The sequence below is a fragment of the Haemorhous mexicanus genome, chromosome 1 (assembly GCF_027477595.1).
Source record: "Haemorhous mexicanus isolate bHaeMex1 chromosome 1, bHaeMex1.pri, whole genome shotgun sequence".
NCBI classification, from domain to species: Eukaryota; Metazoa; Chordata; class Aves; order Passeriformes; family Fringillidae; genus Haemorhous; species Haemorhous mexicanus.
In genome coordinates this window covers 19,566,572-19,584,790 of record NC_082341.1, presented here as the reverse complement: position 1 = coordinate 19,584,790, position 18,219 = coordinate 19,566,572, and the positions used below count along the sequence as shown (strand labels likewise).

Below are 18,219 nucleotides of genomic sequence, written 5' to 3'. Positions count from 1 at the left end.
TTGAAGAGACCAGGTATTTTCAGTCACTGAATACAATGGGTCTCCAGCTCAGCCAGAGCTGTCAGCTGAAATTAAAGCATTTTTTCTTTAGTGTTATCATGTCAGAATGTGCCACTGGCTTTAATTTCTAAATCTAGGATTCATTAGTGTATCAATTAGTACCCTTAAATAAAGTAACCCTTTAACCACAGAAAACCCATCTGTGGTATAAATGGGCTAAATGAAATCTCCCTCTGCCCACTGTATTTGAGTAGAGCAGGTACTTCCCTTCTGGCATAGTATCTGCCCAGAATTTTTTAACCACACACTGAATTGAAATAAATTGTGCATCAGCCTCTTTTGGTCTTTGGTGAAGTCACCCTCCTGTCATGTCTGAAACTGGGATATTGATCTGGTTTCTGACATGCTCTGATCCTTTAAGGATCCTAATGATCATTGCAACTACAGATTTTTGCTGCTGCTGTCACCCCACCCTTACTCTTCCTACATCCAGCACTCCTAAGTCATTTTCTGGGAAAATGAAGTACTCCTGTCCCTCTGAAATGACTGATTACCTCAGTGTGCAGCTGCTAGGGTAAGGCATTTAGGCAATACTATGTGCTAAACTATGGCAAATAGCATGAAGTCCTCTCTCACATGTTCGAATTAAAGAACCTTAATATGAAGATTTAATTGTGTATATGTGAGTTTTCATACTATAAATTTAAGGAGAAGAAACTACAATTTCAAAATTACACCTTCAAAAGTGGTGACTATGGGAAAAAATCATGGTGTAAGATTTAGAAAGCATCTCAATATGCATTCCAGCCCACATTAATAGTTTGTGAAACTTTAAAGAAAGAAATCATAGGTGAAAAGAATTTTCCGTGCATTTGACACTAATGGGACTGAAACTGGACTACTACCATCACTTTTTTCTGATACATCCTTCTAAAAAAAGTTTAAAATTTATGAAGCTCATAAATCACCAGCCATGGATATAATTGGAAAGCTGGTAGAAGTCATTCCATCAATACACTCAGGATGGGGTTCAAACACCATGTGGGGTGCCTGAAATTAAGATGTCAGTATGTGGCCATCCCCCTAACAACCCTTTATGCTGCAGCCATTCTGAGATTCCCCAAACTGCATGTTTCTCAGCAAAGGCAGCTGACCCTCACCTAAGTGTCCAGGGTCCCTTCATTCTCATGGAGACAGAAGGCCACAATAAAAGCAAGTAGACAAAGCTTAATTGAGGCAAATTAAAAGGACAAATGATATAGACCTTTTGTTGAATTTGATTAACCATTAAGCAGCAAGTGTAAATCAAAACAGCAAAGCTTGTGTCAGACATTTTATATTTTGGTCACTTCAAATCAAAACTGAATTTTACCAAAGAGAAACTTAGGAATAATTTTACATGGCTGCATTCAGGTGCAGCTTTGGTTTTAACAAGGTATTTGTTGGAAAGGTACCATTTTTACCAAAAATAGAAAAACAAGAGAGACAAATTAGGTGACAGGAGAAAAAGATTTTTCTAATATTCTAATTGTGTGTCTTCCTCGATATTAGGGTCCCAGTCCCTCAACTCAGAAATGTCTTTAACCCTCACATGGGGGATACATGGAAATGAGTCAAATTCTTTTGTTGTGAGAGAACAATATCATGGCATTATGGAAAAGGAAGCCAATTCTAATCTTTTAACTTATTTTTATTTTTTTCTCTCTTAGTTTGCTTTGTGCATTTCTCACTTAGATTCCATTATATTAACTTTGATGCTGCTCTTTGTGATTCCTGGATAGGCTTTAGTCACTGGCAAAGTGCTCAGAGCTTTGGCATTTCCTCCATGCTCATCACTGTTTATGATCCTTTCTCCTCCCTTCTTCAAAAATTCTTGTTTTATTCGCAGATGTGGAAAAGGATGGAAAGGAAACCGTTGCCACATAAGTGCTAAGCCTCTTCAGCCTCCAACTTCAAGTCTCCTAAAAAATGGTAGGTCTGTAAAAAGAAAGTAATGTCTTTTAATTCATCCTTTGAGTCTTTCATTCTACTTATTTCTGTCTTTGATTGCTCTGATTTTACAGATATTTGGATTGGATTGGGTATTGGTTTCTTACTGATTAAAATTACAGCTGCTGCCCTGTATTTTCTTTCAAAGAAGAAAGTGCCAGAAATGTAAGTAAAACTTTTATTTTGCATATAGCAGACACAAATGTGGCACAGAGCAATGGCCATCTGCCCAGGCTCATTGGTTTCAGCTTTTGAATCTCCCCACAGTCTTTCTTCATATAAAACACTAAGCAGAAAATGTGACTTTGCAAAAAAAGCTGACCTTAGTGGGCCCCTGTCTGGAAACAATGAGCAATGGCTTGATTGCCTAGAATATTTTGATTGTGGCATTGTAGGAGTATTCTTAAATTATAAAATTTAGAGGTTCTTAGGATATGCCTTCAACTGACAATTCAGTATTTCACAGATATATTTACAAGCCTTCCTGTCATCCCTCTGATAATCTCTGCTTTTTCTCTCCTTTGATAATCTCTGCTTTTTCTCTCCTCCCTAAATGTTTATTTTATTCTAACCCCTGTATTGCTTCTCTGCCTATTTCTCAACTTATTCTGCTAGATCCTTCTCTGCCAGCAAGTACCTAGCACTGTCCCTTCCTCCCTTTCAGCAATTCCTGTTGCACATTTCCTTGTCCATTTTTGTGCTGTTAGATTTTCCTCACCCTTCATTTTCTTCTCCAGAATTCATCTTCAAAGCTGTCTCTTTTCCTTTAAACTTGTTCTCTGCTATAGACTTTCCTCTCTTTGGGGATGTTGTTATCTCCCAAAGTATCTACTAAACTGTGCAGGCTCCTGTCCTGACGTTATTGCTGCTGACATGTCTCCTATCTCTGCATGCTCCCCTGACAGGTAGAGCTGTCTGTGGACACAGAACAAAATGTTGAAGCAGAAACCTTTATTGGTTGTGCTTCTGTTAATTGAGTGCATAGCTTCACCTGCTTTCCTTGCATCTCCTTCCTCATCTTGAAAGCAGGAATAACATTTCCTTATCTGATTTCACGGGGCTTTAAGATTTAATTCATCCACATTAATACAACCTGCTAAGGCACACATATGGAAAACCACTTCAGAAGTGCAAGATTACTTGTATTGTAAGAACTGCTGCATCTTTCTTTTTGTGATTTCAATATTTATCTTTGAGAAAAAGAGTTTAATTTCTCAAAACGTTTGATAGTGTTTAATTTAAAAAATATTGTTGTTTCTTCCACTACTTCTTCTGTGCTCTCATTCAACACTCCCTCAATGTTTTTCTTTCATAAATGTCTACTCAAAGGGTTCTGCATTGCCATTCACAGACCTTTTATCCATAAATCTATATTTAAGGAATATTTTTTCTTTGTCTTTTTTGTACCCTGTGGCCATATGATGCTAAAAAATATGGTGCTATTAGGTATAAAACAGGGATGAATGAGGATCTTCTTAGTATGGCTCTAAGAATATAGCACAGCCCTGATATGCAGAGAACCAGAGCTGTGAAAGAGAGGATTAGAAAAGCTAACAAAACAAAGCTCATTTTGGTCTTGATTGTTTTCATTAAAGCTTCCAGAAAGGTAAGTTACGATGATGGAAATTTTTGTGACTACAAATTTTGTCTATTAGAAACCAAGATTGTCAAATTATTTTGCCCACACTACAAATATTTTTTTTTATTTTCCTTGTTTTCAATCACAGTCGACTTAACAGGCAAGTCAAAGTGCTTTTATAGGCATCTTGCTAAGAAATAATTATTTAGCTAATAAATGTCAATTTGTTTGAAATTGTGAAAAGAATGAAATCTGAAATTTTGAATTTGAGAAGATAAGTTTATCCAGGTTCTTCCTCTTCAACTACCTAGTGCCTACCATGATATGGTATACAAAAATCACAGCTGGAAACATAGAAGTAAATTAAGGCAAGTTATTCCTGAACTGCTTAATCAGTAATCAGAAATGACTAGTCAAAATGCAGCCAATGTTCACGTACTGAAGTTTGCATCTTTAGGTAAGACTTTATATTAAGAAGTGACTTGTGTTTGCATAAGTCTGTAAAATGTACAATGTGACAGCACCACACAGAGGCATGAGATTTTACTTCTGATTTTTTTAAGGGATTTGATGAATGAGAGGATTTTACTGGCACACAAATGGTACTTTCCTGCATCTCATTTTCACTTGTGTCTGTTTCTAGCCCTCCTGAGCCATGTTGTTTTCTTAAAGTCTTTAGGCACTAGAGTCACTCTAGGGAAGCTTTCACATGCTTGAGGCCATATTTACCACCTTTTGATAAATTCTTTTGCTTGCTATTTTTATGTAATTTCTGTTAGTGTCCCCTTGCTTTACTGTATAGACCCACCCACGCAGGCACTGGCAGACAGTTCTTCAAAGGCACATAAGGAGTTGTAGGTGTTAGCTCCCCTGACATCTTAAAATGTTGTGTAGGTCCATCTAAGTCTCAGGGCAAATAGTACAGGAATGTGCACAAGAGCTGGAGAGGCTTAAGAGTCCAATAGAACTCATTTTTTTTCATCAGAAAACCAGGTAGGAGGCAGTAGGGATAGGCTGAGGACCCCTCAGGTGATTGCCAGCTAGAAATTTGTCACTAAGAGCAGTGAGAACCTAAGTCATATTTGTCCCTCTTCTTCTCTGGAAACATTAAAAGTGCCTTAACCCTTCCCTTCAACCCAGAATGGATGCCCTGCTTCCCTTTTCTATCTCCTTCTTCTCCTTTGCAGAATTTAATTTCTGATCTGCAGGCTTTAAACCCTCCTGTTAGTGAGTGGGAGTTTCTGGAAGTCATCATGTAAGTTTACTTCCTAATGGAGAAAAGCAGCTTTACATGGCTTGGCAGCAGCATACCTCATTACCATGACAGCATTCAGATATGTCAGATACTTCCCAGTCCGCAGCTGGGGATATGTGAAACTTTTGTATAGAAACCCCAAATCAGGGAAGCTTGTGAGTTTCTCTCATTCCTGTTTCCACTGTAGAGATTATGTTCCTTAATCCAGAAGGGAAGGCTGCCAGTTGCTCCACTCTATCTGTCCTTGTTGACCAAATAGAAGCAAAGTTTCATTTTAGCTTCCCTTTTTTTTGCAGCTGCCTTCTAATGCTTCATTGTAATTTGAAATGTGAGAGTATGAAAGTCCAGCTTGGCTGGACTTTCTGTCCAGCCAAGCTATGCCCTTTTACTGCCTCCAAATCAGTCAATGTCCCTGGATCATTTCAGTTTGTTTCTTTCCTGTTCCTGAACTGTGCCATCCACTGCAAGGCCAATGTGCCACAGCTATTATCAGTTCTGTCAATCTTAATGAACACAGAGCATTAAATTTTCCAAAGCATTTAACAATGTATCTTGCCACACAAGCAAAAGAGTGAAAAACTGAGGTGTTATGAGAAAGCATTTTAAAATGGTAGAAAATCATGGAAAGAAAGGGCTCACAGAGGCCACTTTTCATCCTGCCACATCACAGACTCAATTGTATCACTCCTGAGTTCACATTTAAAAACCTCTAACAACGTGAATTTGATGGCATCCTCGGGCTATATCGGTACCTTGGGTAGAAAGAAGTTTGCTGTTAGAAAGTTATTTTCCAACCGCTGATATGTCTGTTTATCATTTAAGTTCATTCTTATTCACCATGGGCAATAACAGATCATTCCCTTCCTCCTTGTGGAAAGCTTTTTGTGTTCTTGAAGGCAGTTGTCATGCCTCCTTACAGGCTGCTTTCTTCAGGGTAAACAAGCTCAGTGCTTTAGTCTTTCTCCATAGCTAAGGTTTACTTACAATTATGCAATTATCCCAGTTTCTGTTGCCAAACTTTCTGCAATTAGACCATACCCTTCTGGAGATCTGGTGTGAAGGAACGTTTGGTGTATCCTGAGGGAAGCTCTCCAAACAGATCTGAGGGGCTGCCAGAGGTCATTGCTGGCTGTGCCTCTTCCTATATCCCAAAGAGATAAACAGAATGACAGCACAATGACATTTAGTGAATCGTTTTCAGCTTGTGAACTGGAACAGAGACAGATACAGTTCATGTATAATGGGAGAAAAATGTGTGGTTTTATGGGAAAAAGTAAACCAAAATTTGGAAGCATTAGCCATGAATGTTGGTTGGGAATTGTTGTACTAGTCTAGTGTTGCTGTCCAAATCCATTCATTCTCCTGTAGATTATTGTTGTTCTGAAGGATGAGTGTTATAGTAAGAAGTTTTCAGTTTTTCTGAAATGTTACATCTGATGATCACCACACACAGGAAGGACTGCACAGAAACAGGAGGAAACACACTGAGGCACAGCCTGTCTCTGTAGTCTGCAGCCTTCAAGATCACAAAGATGAAAGTTGCAAAGCAGTGATTTAATAAAAAAAAAAATTACTTCCCCAAGTGACTCAAAAGGTACAAAGTACAGACTTAGGACACCCATACAGCATATTAACAGTTGAATCAAACATCCAAGTGGCCTGAACATTATTTTAGATGCAGCTTTTGGAAAGTCTTCTCTCCTTGCATCATGCCTCCTATTTCTTTTATGGGATGTGCAAAATACAGCTTACTTCAGCAAACTTAAATTTAGTTGAAAAGATTTTAAACACGCTTTGGAAATTAAGATCTTGAGTTTTAGTTTCTGTCATGAACTGCAGCTTTAGCACACCTATAAAAATTCTTTTAAGGGATTGTTTTAATTAGTAGCTTAATTGTAATTAAATCTTTGGTCAACTAGGACTTTGTCATTGTTGTAACAGATCAGATGATAAGCATTCCTCCAGTACTGTATTCCTAAGAATCTGTGTTCTGTATGAAAGATTTGTTTTTTGCTTTTAAAGATATATTGAAAAGTACAAAATTATGAGCTCTTGCATCCAAAAAAAAATGAAATCTAGATACTTTAATTTTCCATTAACAAGAATGATGTTACTCAGCAGTCTGTTTATACACTGGTGGGTATTTTATGGAGCATAAAACTTCTTCCTGTCTTTGTGAAATTGCAGTGGAGAAACCTCTGACAAGGCAGTAGTTTTTGCTCCTAAAGAATGCAGATGAGCTTAGCAAAGCTATGCCTAATGTTACCTCAACCTAAGATGATTAATTCTCTCCATTCCTATTGTGGTATTTCTGGTTATGTTAGAAAACCCAGCTCTCTCTAAACTACCTTACATGCATATTTGAGTATTTTTTACTTTTTTTTTTAACTTTTTTTTAAACTTTTTTTACTGCGGTTACTACCTCATCCAGTTGATAGATTACAGCACTTGTGTACACATGTGATTAAATTTTCTCTTACAAATTCTTTAAGGCCTTTTAAGTAATTTGAAAATATTTTAGAAATTTTAAGGCTATCTATTGATATCCCTAAGAAAGTATTGCTTCCTTCATTCACAAACAGGGGTAACCATATATATGTTTGTATAAACATGTTTATATTTATGCATCTATGTGTTTATATATGGTGTATGTAGCATAAGTTACATAAGGTAGGATATTCAAGGTGACTTGAATTTGGACAAAAATGTTTGTAAGAACAGGAGTGAAATTGAGAAAGTTCATTTTCCACCTAAGTTTCTGGTGCATAAATTCAAGCAGTGCCCATATTTTGGGCCATAAAACTCCTATTATCCCTAAGATTCGGTGACCAATACATATGCTTTTCATGATTCAGATCTAGAGTGGGAGGACACCTGAAATCTGCTGGACTCAATTTTATTGTTTGAGACACAGACAGGAGCGATTTCAGCACTAAGCACAGTAACCAAAATGTGTTGTTGAAGAACTTGGCCAGCACTCTGTTAGGTGCCCACAGTTTGGCACAGTATCCTTCTGGTTAGTTCTCCTCCTTGCAGAGGAAGCTGGAGATCTGTGTTCAGCACCCTCCTGCCCTCAGGACAGACCTAAGTACTCAGCAAGTTCTTGCCCAAATAAGCTGTCTGTGTCTTGCACAAGCTGCTCGAGTTTAAAGGAGTGATGAAGGAGAATCAGACCAATCCCCATCCTTACCATTTGCTATTGGCACAGTAAGGGTGGTTCACACTGAGAATTGTGTGACCTGTGTTGTCCTTTGGAAGTGTCTCAACTGACTCTAAGGAGAACTGATTTGCTTAATTCCATATCATGCTTTTAGGCCATACAGTTGGTTTGTGGTGTCTCAATGAGGCACCAAAATTAAGGCATGCAAGTCTGGCCCTTTGGGCACTAGTTTAGAAGCAGAGCCAAACGCCTTAAAAACTTCTCACCTGTGTTTGCTTCAGGCCTTAGATTTTGTAAGCCATGCTTTCATACTAGAGTAAAAAATAAATTTTTTACACATTTTCTGGGCTTCATTTAGGAGGACTGGGATGCAAACATACACTTAGTAGGCATATAAATAATCTTTCACTGCTTCACTAAGCAAACAAAATGAATCAGAATATCATTATTTATTACAGTTAAGATTAGATCAAATGAAAAAATTAACTGGTTCAAATATTCAGCTCTCCCCATTGTTATGTCAGGTAATCAAAATAAATTATGAGACTGGCATTAGAAGCAATTATTTTCTGACAGTCTTCTTGAGAAAAATTTTAGGGAGACATGTCTGGTTTAGTCTAAAATCCAAACTTATTTTCTTGCACTGATTTAATTCATAAGGTAGACTATTTCTGTGCCTTACTTGTGCCTTCCTCCCAAGGAGCCATTCTGGTTTTAGCTATTTGCAACAGAAATCATTCAGTGTGTCTCCTCTGCAGTTCTCACTGAGGAACAGCTTCCCTTCCCACCATCTCTGTGGGCTGTGCTCCTGTGACTGCTCTTGTCCCCTCCATCCTGCCTATCCCAGTAACACAGAGCCTGTCTATCAGATTCTAGGGAGACATGGCTTCAACCACCTGCAGGAGCAGCTTTGGAACAGAAACACTTTTTAACACAACTAAATTTGTTTCTTAATCATCAAGACTGATGGGAAGCTTTAGGGAAAATTTTTGTCTTAGAATACTGTCCATGCAGATTTCTATGTACACAAGGCATAAGAACTGTGGATAAAACCCAAAAAAACTGAATGCATCCCTTCAGAAGCAAAGAATTGCTTCTGCTTCATCCTTCAGTAATTTTGACTAATACATCTGTTGCTTTTTATGTAGTGTTGGAACAGCTTTGATGATTCTGGGCATCTCACTGCAGCAAAGACATTGAGGTGCTGGAGAGAGTCCAGAGTAACAAAGTTGGTGAAGGGTCTAGAAATTAAGTCCTATGAGGAGCAACTGAGGGAGCAGGAAGTGTTATCCCTGAAAAGAGAAAAGAATTGTCAGGGTAGACCTTACTGCTCTCTACAGCTACCTGAGGTAGGAGATTGTGGCCAGGTGGGGGTGAGTCCCTTCTCCAAGGAACAAGTGCCAGTTCAAGAGGATGTGGCCTCAAGCTGTGCTAGGGGACTTCAGGCTGGACATCAGGGAGAATTTCTTCACCAAAAAGGTTGTTAAAAATTGGAAGAGAGTGCCAGTGGAGGTGGATTCACCAAACCTGGAGGTGGAAGGGGCTGGACATGGCACTTAGTCCAGATGACAAGGTGGTGATCAGTCAAACGTTGGTCTCCGTGATCTTAGAGTTCTCTTCCAACATAAATGAGTACAAGATTCTGTGATTTCAAGCAATGTGGAATATTAACAACTAGTCATCTATTAGGGAAAAAAAATTAGATCTAGGCAGCATGTTCCATGCTCCTTCTGCTTTTGCAGAATAAATGTGATTAACTGCACAGGTCATAAGTGCTTCCAGAAAGAAATGGGACATGTGAAGACCTCTATCAAGAAAGCATATCTTTAAACCTCCAGATGAGGTAATGGACATGAGATCCATAAACAGCAAAATTTGTCCTAATAATCTATTATAAATTGTTTAAGGCATTGTGTTAATGAATGAAAAATTTGCATTTCAATACCTCAAGTGACTATTTATTCCTGCCTTTGTAGAAAAAGATATGGGTAGAAAAAGCTTGTATAGCTTTAAAACTGATGCTGATGATTTTGACTCAAAATGCAAGCTCTTCCCCAATTAATTGGAAAAGTGGAGTACTTATAACAATGAAATAACTAAGGTGCTCTTGAACTTGGAGCCTAAGACCATGTTAATCACTGAATTGTCAGTGTGATAGCAAAACACAGAAAGAACATGATCTCTTTCCATGCAAAGAAATTATAGGAATGCAACTTTTAAGGTATTCTCATGTTTTATTTAATGTATAGAACTACACCTGCATTTTATAAATACTAAATAGTTCTATGCACATCCAGAAGCATATATATTTTTTGAAGCAACAGATGAAAAATTATTATTTTAACCTAGACATTATTTATCCAGAATATTGGTTTAATTTCATTAATTTCTGTAGAGCTCAGTTGTAAATGTATTTAGCCACCTATTCTTTTGGACTCAAATCTTTTGAACTTTAATCTGTTTGGTTCTTTGATGGCCTGTGTGATATGGTGATTTTTATTCCTTTTTTTTTTTTCGTTTGACTTCCCAAGGAAAGTACAGAAAAATGCTATTTCTTCATTTGCCAATCCATTGTACAAAGACCTTAGATCATCTGGGAAAGTAGAGGTAAGCTGTCTCTGTATGTTCAGAAAAATGTGAGGTAGTCCTCAAATAGTTTTCCATTAAAAGAATACAATCCCTGAGAGAATGCTATTTAATAAAATAAGTGAGAATTAAAAATTGACTCAATACTCAGATCATTTCCAGGGCAGTATTTGTTGAAATCAGCTCAGTTTTTACAACATCTCAGTGTTTATAATTATCATGACTATGGGCTGATGATTTGGAGGAAAAAAAGTGTTTTGGATTAAATATTTACCCACACTTAGATAAGAATGAACTCAATGGGACTCATCTCCTTTTTTTCTGGAAAACAAACAAACAAACAAACAAAAACAGAAAAACCATCCAACAAAGCAAACACACAACAATAGAAACACATCAACAACAATAAAAACACAAAATGCACGATTCAGCAACCAAGTTGCCTTTGCACACTCACTTAACTTTAATGAAAGAGTTTTAGTCCTCCCCAGTACCTTGAACATGCATCACAATTCCCATCACTGTAAAATTCACCTTGACACTAAACAAGCAATTGGCCACACACTTCCCTAGTACCCTTTGCTGATCAGAATTAAGAAACTGATAGAGTACCAAAGACATTTTTGAGTAAAATATTTAAATGTGAACATATTGCAGCAAAATAATTAAAGGCAAGATTTAATTATCAAATTATAATAACTAAAAATCATGTCTGAAATTTAACAAGAAATAAATTATTGAATTAAAATGAAGGTATCTCTGATATTTTGTTTATAATTTTTAAAAAAGGCAAAAAACCTTGGAATAAAAAGAAAAAAGAAAACACGAAAAAATTTTTTTAAATATCCTTCCTGTCCTCATTTTGATACTACCCTTATTAGCATTGAAAGAGCTAGGCTTGATTTGAAATAGAAAATAAAGCTTGTCCTTTGCTCAGTCAATAATATAAGATTCCACTGCAGCTTTGAATAGGATTAACTCTGACATGCCATTTACTTTCTGTAAAAAGGTCCTTACACCTGATTTTAGAGACATTAGATCAAATGAATTCACTTATAGGTTGAAGTTTGTGAGAGCTCCAAGTTGGAAATATTCCCATCACAATCATGTCCAATTCATCAGGACATTTTTATTTTAGTTAAAATAGATTCCTGACAGGCTTCATTTAATAGCAAGTTGAAAAACAGAAGCACAGAGTCAGGAGAGACATTTTCATGGAAGACAGCCCCAGGCATTGTGATTGAAGTCCAGCCATGTACCAGAACTTCCTCTATTTTCTCTAAGACTGGAAAGATACATGTTTACACTAATTTTTCTTTTTAAAAGAAAACAGGCATTATGAGTTTTCTCCAAGTCTGATGAGACTTTAATCTGAATGGTGTATCATCAATCAAAAGAGATGACAAAATGTGAGCAAAAGTTCTTGTCTCCAGCAGAATACTCACAAGTTATGCCCTTGTGGGAGTCTCTGAGCTTCATAAAGAACAGTTCTCCTGAACCTTCCTGAACACTAAAATCATGTGGGCTTAGCATAGCTCTACTCTTGCTCGTAATACTGCCTCATAATTTCGGATCCATAGAGTGTGTTACCCAGGCACCACATGGCAGAATAACTTCTTTTCAACTCACTAAAAATATTCTGAAGCAGTTTTTTTCTTTTTATAGTCTCCTAGGTATGCCATCTCATCTGCTGTTCAAATCAGTGTTTCTCCATGGCATGAGGTATGTAATTATATATTTCTAGGATGTGTGTTGGACTAGTAAAGGAAATTCATTTGCAGAGGAAAGGGAAAAATGTCTCTTGAAGTTAATGGTGTACTTATACTGTTAGCACCTCTGGAAATCTGAAAAAGATGACTGGGGCTGAATTGGTTGGCAAGGACCTCATAATAACAATTCTAGTAGTGTTGCTCTTCATAGCTACTTGGTACACCACACACTAAATCAGTAAGTTTCAGTCTGAGCAGATGCTAAAGAAAATGGTTAGAATTGCTGAAATCCTTTCCTGAAGGAAAGGTTCATATTATCTACTTTCTCATAGTTTTTCAATAAAAATAATTATAACAATTTCCTTGTATAAAAGGAAATTACAATGCCATGTACCAAAATTAGTGACCCACTGCAATTACACTATTGTACAGAGATTGCCTAAAAAAAATACTAAATGTGTATTGGAGCAAGGGCTCTGGAGACAAGGGAAAAAAGATCCAGAAGTAGTTTAAATTACTTGATCAGAGGCATGTGGTAGGTAATTGTTTTGGTGGATCTATGCTAACTTTATTCAGCTGAAAGTCTGGTCTAAAAATATTTCAAGATTTTACAGTTTTCTATAATATGCTACTCCTACAATGAATCTAAAGCCATTTGTATGTGCATTTTAAAAAGTAATTGAATCACTTGGATTTTAAATTTCATTCTATCTTTTTCCTTTTAGTATCTGTTCAATGAAAATGTGAATGCTACTTCTTTTCCGAATCCTCTCTATGGTGTAGCAGCAGAAGACATGGAGAAATTATGCAGCTCCTTGAAAACTTAAACACAACAGAAGACCAACGGTGATCATAACTCTCTGCCTAAAGATTTGTTATAAAATCTAGAAGTGTGTCATGATACTGTAGTATTTGCAATATGAATTAATAACTCATCACAAAATAACTCTTATTAAAACAATGAAGTTCAGAAAGTAAATTTATATTGAAACTGGAATCTATACATAAATAAACCATAATTATATATAGTCTTCTGTCATTTCTCTTGGTGCAGAAAGCAATTGATAATTATGAGTTCATTTTACACATATACAGTTCAAATTCTAATATGTTAATAAAATGTTTAATCTAATCCAGATTCTTTATACTTGGGAATCATAGTTTTATGTCCATTATATGAGAAATGATGACTTAAATATTTCTGTAATTTTGCATTAGAAAGGGATTTTAACTGACTCTTAGCGTTCCAACATGCAGAAGCAAAAGAAAAGTCTTTATAAAATTGGAAACATATCAAACTAAATCAAGAGTAGTCATGAATCATAGATCTGAATATTGGCTCAGCATGTGATTCATCTATGTGACACACCAGTACATGCACTTATTTTTAAAAAATATTTTTAATATTAACCATGATAGTTATATCTGACCAAATTTCCCTCCGGTCAGCTCTACAGTTCTGTAGTTCTGACCACAGTGCTCCTGATAAATTTAGCTTAGTGGTTGACAGAGGGTGGAAACTGGCATGTTCAGGAAACCATATTTCTGCTGAATAGGTTGGCCTCCCACACAGCTAAAACTTAAGTCAGCCCATGCCTCCATGAGAAAGATATCAGGGAAGAATTCTGGAGTGCCTTGTGATTTCGATTGTCATCGTCTGTGGTACCAGGCATAGCTCGTAAGAGTGTTTACACTTTAAATAACCTGACAAAATGTCATCTTCCATAATACCCACTTGCAATACATGATCATCATTTTTAGCTTGAAGGCTTAAGTGTTCCTGCTGTGCTTGTGTTTTCTCCCTTACTGTATTTCTACAGCCTGCTTAATTTTAAACCCATTGGCAAGTCTGAAAGTTACTAAACTCCTACAAATTGAATAAAAACAGACATCTGCACTGTAGATGGTATCTCTGTTAATACCTTTATTCAGAGAAAGCAGAATTGCTTGACTTTTGGGACTCCAGACAGAAAAGCATACTGATGCCTGCCTTCATTCCATCACACACAGCGCTTCTTGGTTTGGGTTTGGTGTTTTGTTTTTCTTTCACTTTTTCTTTGTAGAATAAAGATAACCTATATCTTTCTATATATCTATATATATTTCTATATATCTCTGTATCTTTCTATCTTTCTACCTGGAGACACAGAACTATTTTTTTACTTTTATTTTTTTTGTCTGACTGGCATATTGTTTCATGGGTAGTAGGAATAGCAAGGTGTGATGTTTGCCCATCATTCTCCCCATACCTTTCCAGCAATATGCTCGTAAGTGCCTCTCTGCTGCATTCATACACACACTTGCCTTAATGCCATCTTGTTGAAAGTTACCAAATGTTATTCATTAAGGTTTTAAATAAGAAAATGCCCTAACACATGCTGTTTTCTTTCTGAAACAAGTTTAGCGTGACTGAAACACAGAATTTTTTTATTAAACTTCTACCTGTTAGGTTGAGACACAGAGAACACATTTGATCCTGGAAAGTGCCAAGTGTCTCCAGCTCCTCAACTCTGATATTTTGATAAATCTGTGTGAGATGATTGATCTCTGTGTTACAAACAGGCATTGAACATCTTTACATGGCCAAGCCCATGTACTCAAATTCTCTATTTATTCTGCAATAGACTAGCTCTACTTGTAGAATTCCCACTAAACACTAAAATGCTGGTTATGCTATAGTTCTTAAATCTCCATTCATTGTGTCATACTATGTGTATCTGTAAAAAATTACAGTAATGAAAAGAATGAAATTAACAATGGACAAATTTTATCACATTCTCCTTTATGAAATGAAAACCATTTATTTTACTGTTTATGGTATGCATCTTTTATTGTCCCAAATAAAAGTAGATGATTATAAAGAATTGTTGTTAAATAACTCAGGGAACATCATATTACTCATCAGTAATTATCTTCTGAGAGAACTGTGACTCTTCTGCATAATGTCTGAAACAAGGTAGGCCTTTCATCAAAATAATTTTCAATTTTTATAACTGACAGAATGCTTACAAAGAAAGTGCTGAAATTCAGACTTTAAATCTTCCTGAACTTCAATAATTTTTTTCTCTTCTTATTTCATGAAAAATAAAAGATTTAATTATATTCAATGAATGGTTATTTTTTCAGCTTCAGACTGAAATGTTTAAGACAAAAAACTCTTTATTCAATTTTCTGAAATTTTTCATTACTGTGACCCGAATTCATAGAATTCATATTCTCAGTCATCCTTTCCACAGTTTCAATTTCAAAATCTAAAGAACAAATCAAAAGGCAATATAAAGGATATAAATGTATAGGATAAGATATTGTTAAATTTTTGTACATTTCTTCTTCCTATTTATAATATCCCCTGACTAAATACTCTCTGTAAACTTATGCTGATATTGTCATAAACTTTATGTAATAAAAATTATTTGTTTCCAAGTGACATGTTTTCTGGGAATAAATTAGAAGATGGATACTCTACACAGAAAATGAATACTATACTTGATGTAATTTAAACATGTTTACGCAACAATGATCCAAAGTAGCAGCAGAAATAAATTACAATGCAAACTTTTAACAAACCCGATACCACTTTCAGCGTGGTCTGTATGGTCTTCTCACAGTTATTTTGCTTCTGAGGTCTCACAGTCATAAAGAATACAAGCATCCATGTCTCTTAGGTTTGGCTAATCTTCATTTCAAACCAAGACTTATTTATGGTACATGTCAACAATCATGTTTCATGCACAGAGGGCCAGGTCTTGTCTCAGAAAGGATGACTGTATTTGCAGCTTGTTTCATTACTTGCCTCGACATCTGCCACTGGCTGCTGCTCTGCAGTTTTGTTGAAGGGGAACAGGACCTTATGCTCTGCAAAACCTGAAGTACAACATGTGGCTGTGAATCTTTCTCCTTGCCAACACTGAGGGGCTCAAGCCTTGTTCAGCTTGAGTGGCTGCACTGGTGCAGCTCCCAGTGGTTGCACTGGTGCAGCTGTACCTGTGTTTTGCATGTTGTCCCATGCCTCCATGTTTTCCTGCATCTGCTGGTCATTACAGTGGATATGCCCATGGGTGTAGTCCAGGTGTTTGCTCATGGTGACTTTCTCTCATCCTTTCCCTGTTCCACCTGCACCAGCCTGATGACTATGCAATGATAAAACTGATCAACCACATGATCTAATTTTGAAGGTGTTATGATTTTTATCTGGAAGATGAATTAGGTGGCATCCAGAAGTCCTTTTTGACCTAAACCTACTTGTAGTCCTACCTTTCCATGGTGTCGGTGGCCCCCAGCTCCTCTTGACATCATTACCCTCATTAAGTTGTCTCCAGCCTGTGCCATGCATAAGTCTGCTTGAGATCCTTCTGAAACCAAAGGTGTCCTCAGCTCCCCCTTACCGTTCCTGCATTATTTGCTCAGCTGTGGCTGAGGCCTCAGGCGCAGCTTTTGACTTTTCATTACCTCTTTCTGCATCTCACACAGCTGGAGATAGGCTCTTGGATTACTCAGAGCTTTGATCTGAGCCACTGCATTTTGATCAGACATGCTGCCATGTATAAACACTGAAGCTACAAAAATGTCCACTTTTTGTAGCCACCAAGTTGGCAGGGGTTAAATTAATCTTGTTCTCAAGTAGATGCCTACCCTAGAATGCAGTACATTGAATTCTAGCAGCTCATAATTTCTTTCTGTTGCCTGTAAAGAAAGTCTAGACATTATGCCTGCAATGGAGATGTCCAGAGTTAATAATATGAATCCCACTGTTTTAATTAACTCTAAATTTCATTCATGAGTGCATGGAATAGGAAGATCTTCACTGGATAATCTTCCTTACAAGTGTGCCCAGAAATGCTATCTAATACACAATCATTTTCCAGACCTCTCTGTTTGTATAAATTAGACAGAAAGAGCTTAATAAATACATACAACTTTCAGTAAAGCATCTGTCAAAACCCGACATCTTCTGTTTTTCATTTTCAGTTTGTGTGTGGGAAGTGAGGGAGAAGGGGTGGGAAGAATTCGTATGAGAACAAAAATGGAAATTCCTAAGCATCTAAGCAGAAAAATCTTCTGTGGGCTGTATTGCTTCACGTAGATTACAGCATGTGAGAACTCTGGCACCTGACATGGAACAGTATTCCTCCTCTGCTGGGAACTTAAAGACAGTAATTTATTCTCCAAGGTACCAGTCAGTTACTAAAACTGGTGAACAGGAAATTGCTCTCCACTTGTTTGAGGATGAAGTACAAAGTGCAGCAAAGGAAGGAAACACAATACTAGGAACACAGTAAAATCATTCTAAACTGTTCCTAGAGCATTACCACTTCATCAGCTGTAGATCCCTTTTTATTGTAGTCCCTTTTTATTTGAAAGCAGGGATGCAGCTGACCAGAAGGGTGGCCATAGTGTATGTGCCCCTGCAGCAGCCATCCACAGACCTTCACAAACGTCAGGCAAGTTAATATTCATATCTGGATTCTAATTTACCATCTGCAGCTATAATGACTCTTAGGGATATATTTCATGCTCAAAAAAAAGGCTTAAAAAGAAGAGGTGCACTTTTCTACAGGACTACGTATACGTGACTACTAAGATATGAAAAACTGTAGAGCATTAGTCTTGGTGGGCTTGCATTTTATTTTTATTAAAATACACAAGGTGCATCTCAAAGGGGGACAGGGGAATAGATCAGAACATAACCTTAAACACACCAGGAATTTACAGTGTATTTACTGTTTTATTTAAAACCCCTTTTATTTCCCCTCATCTTAATGCAGCCAAAAAGCAATATAGTGTTCAACCTAGATACAGGAACATAAAACTTGACTTAGTGCTCTGGTGGTGAAAATTGGGGGTAGGAGGTAAACTAGAGTAACCTGTGATGTGACCATGAATTTCTTTCAGTCATCTGGCCCTCCATGGACCACAAGCTAAAATACAACTCCCAACATTG

The 18,219-nt window shown here is 36.9% G+C and overlaps 1 protein-coding gene across 1 annotated transcript in view; it reads left to right on the top strand.

The window, feature by feature from the left end:
* Window positions 1-13,105, top strand: part of MALRD1 (MAM and LDL receptor class A domain containing 1) — a 235,075-nt gene extending 221,970 nt beyond the window's left edge. Inside the window, exons 36-40 of the mRNA XM_059869616.1 lie at window positions 1,889-1,971; window positions 2,064-2,154; window positions 10,515-10,590; window positions 12,235-12,291; window positions 13,004-13,105. Of these exons, the coding sequence (XP_059725599.1) occupies window positions 1,889-1,971; window positions 2,064-2,154; window positions 10,515-10,590; window positions 12,235-12,291; window positions 13,004-13,105 (409 nt within the window). The remainder of the gene's footprint in view (window positions 1-1,888; window positions 1,972-2,063; window positions 2,155-10,514; window positions 10,591-12,234; window positions 12,292-13,003) is intronic.
* Window positions 13,106-18,219: the final 5,114 nt, after the last annotated feature.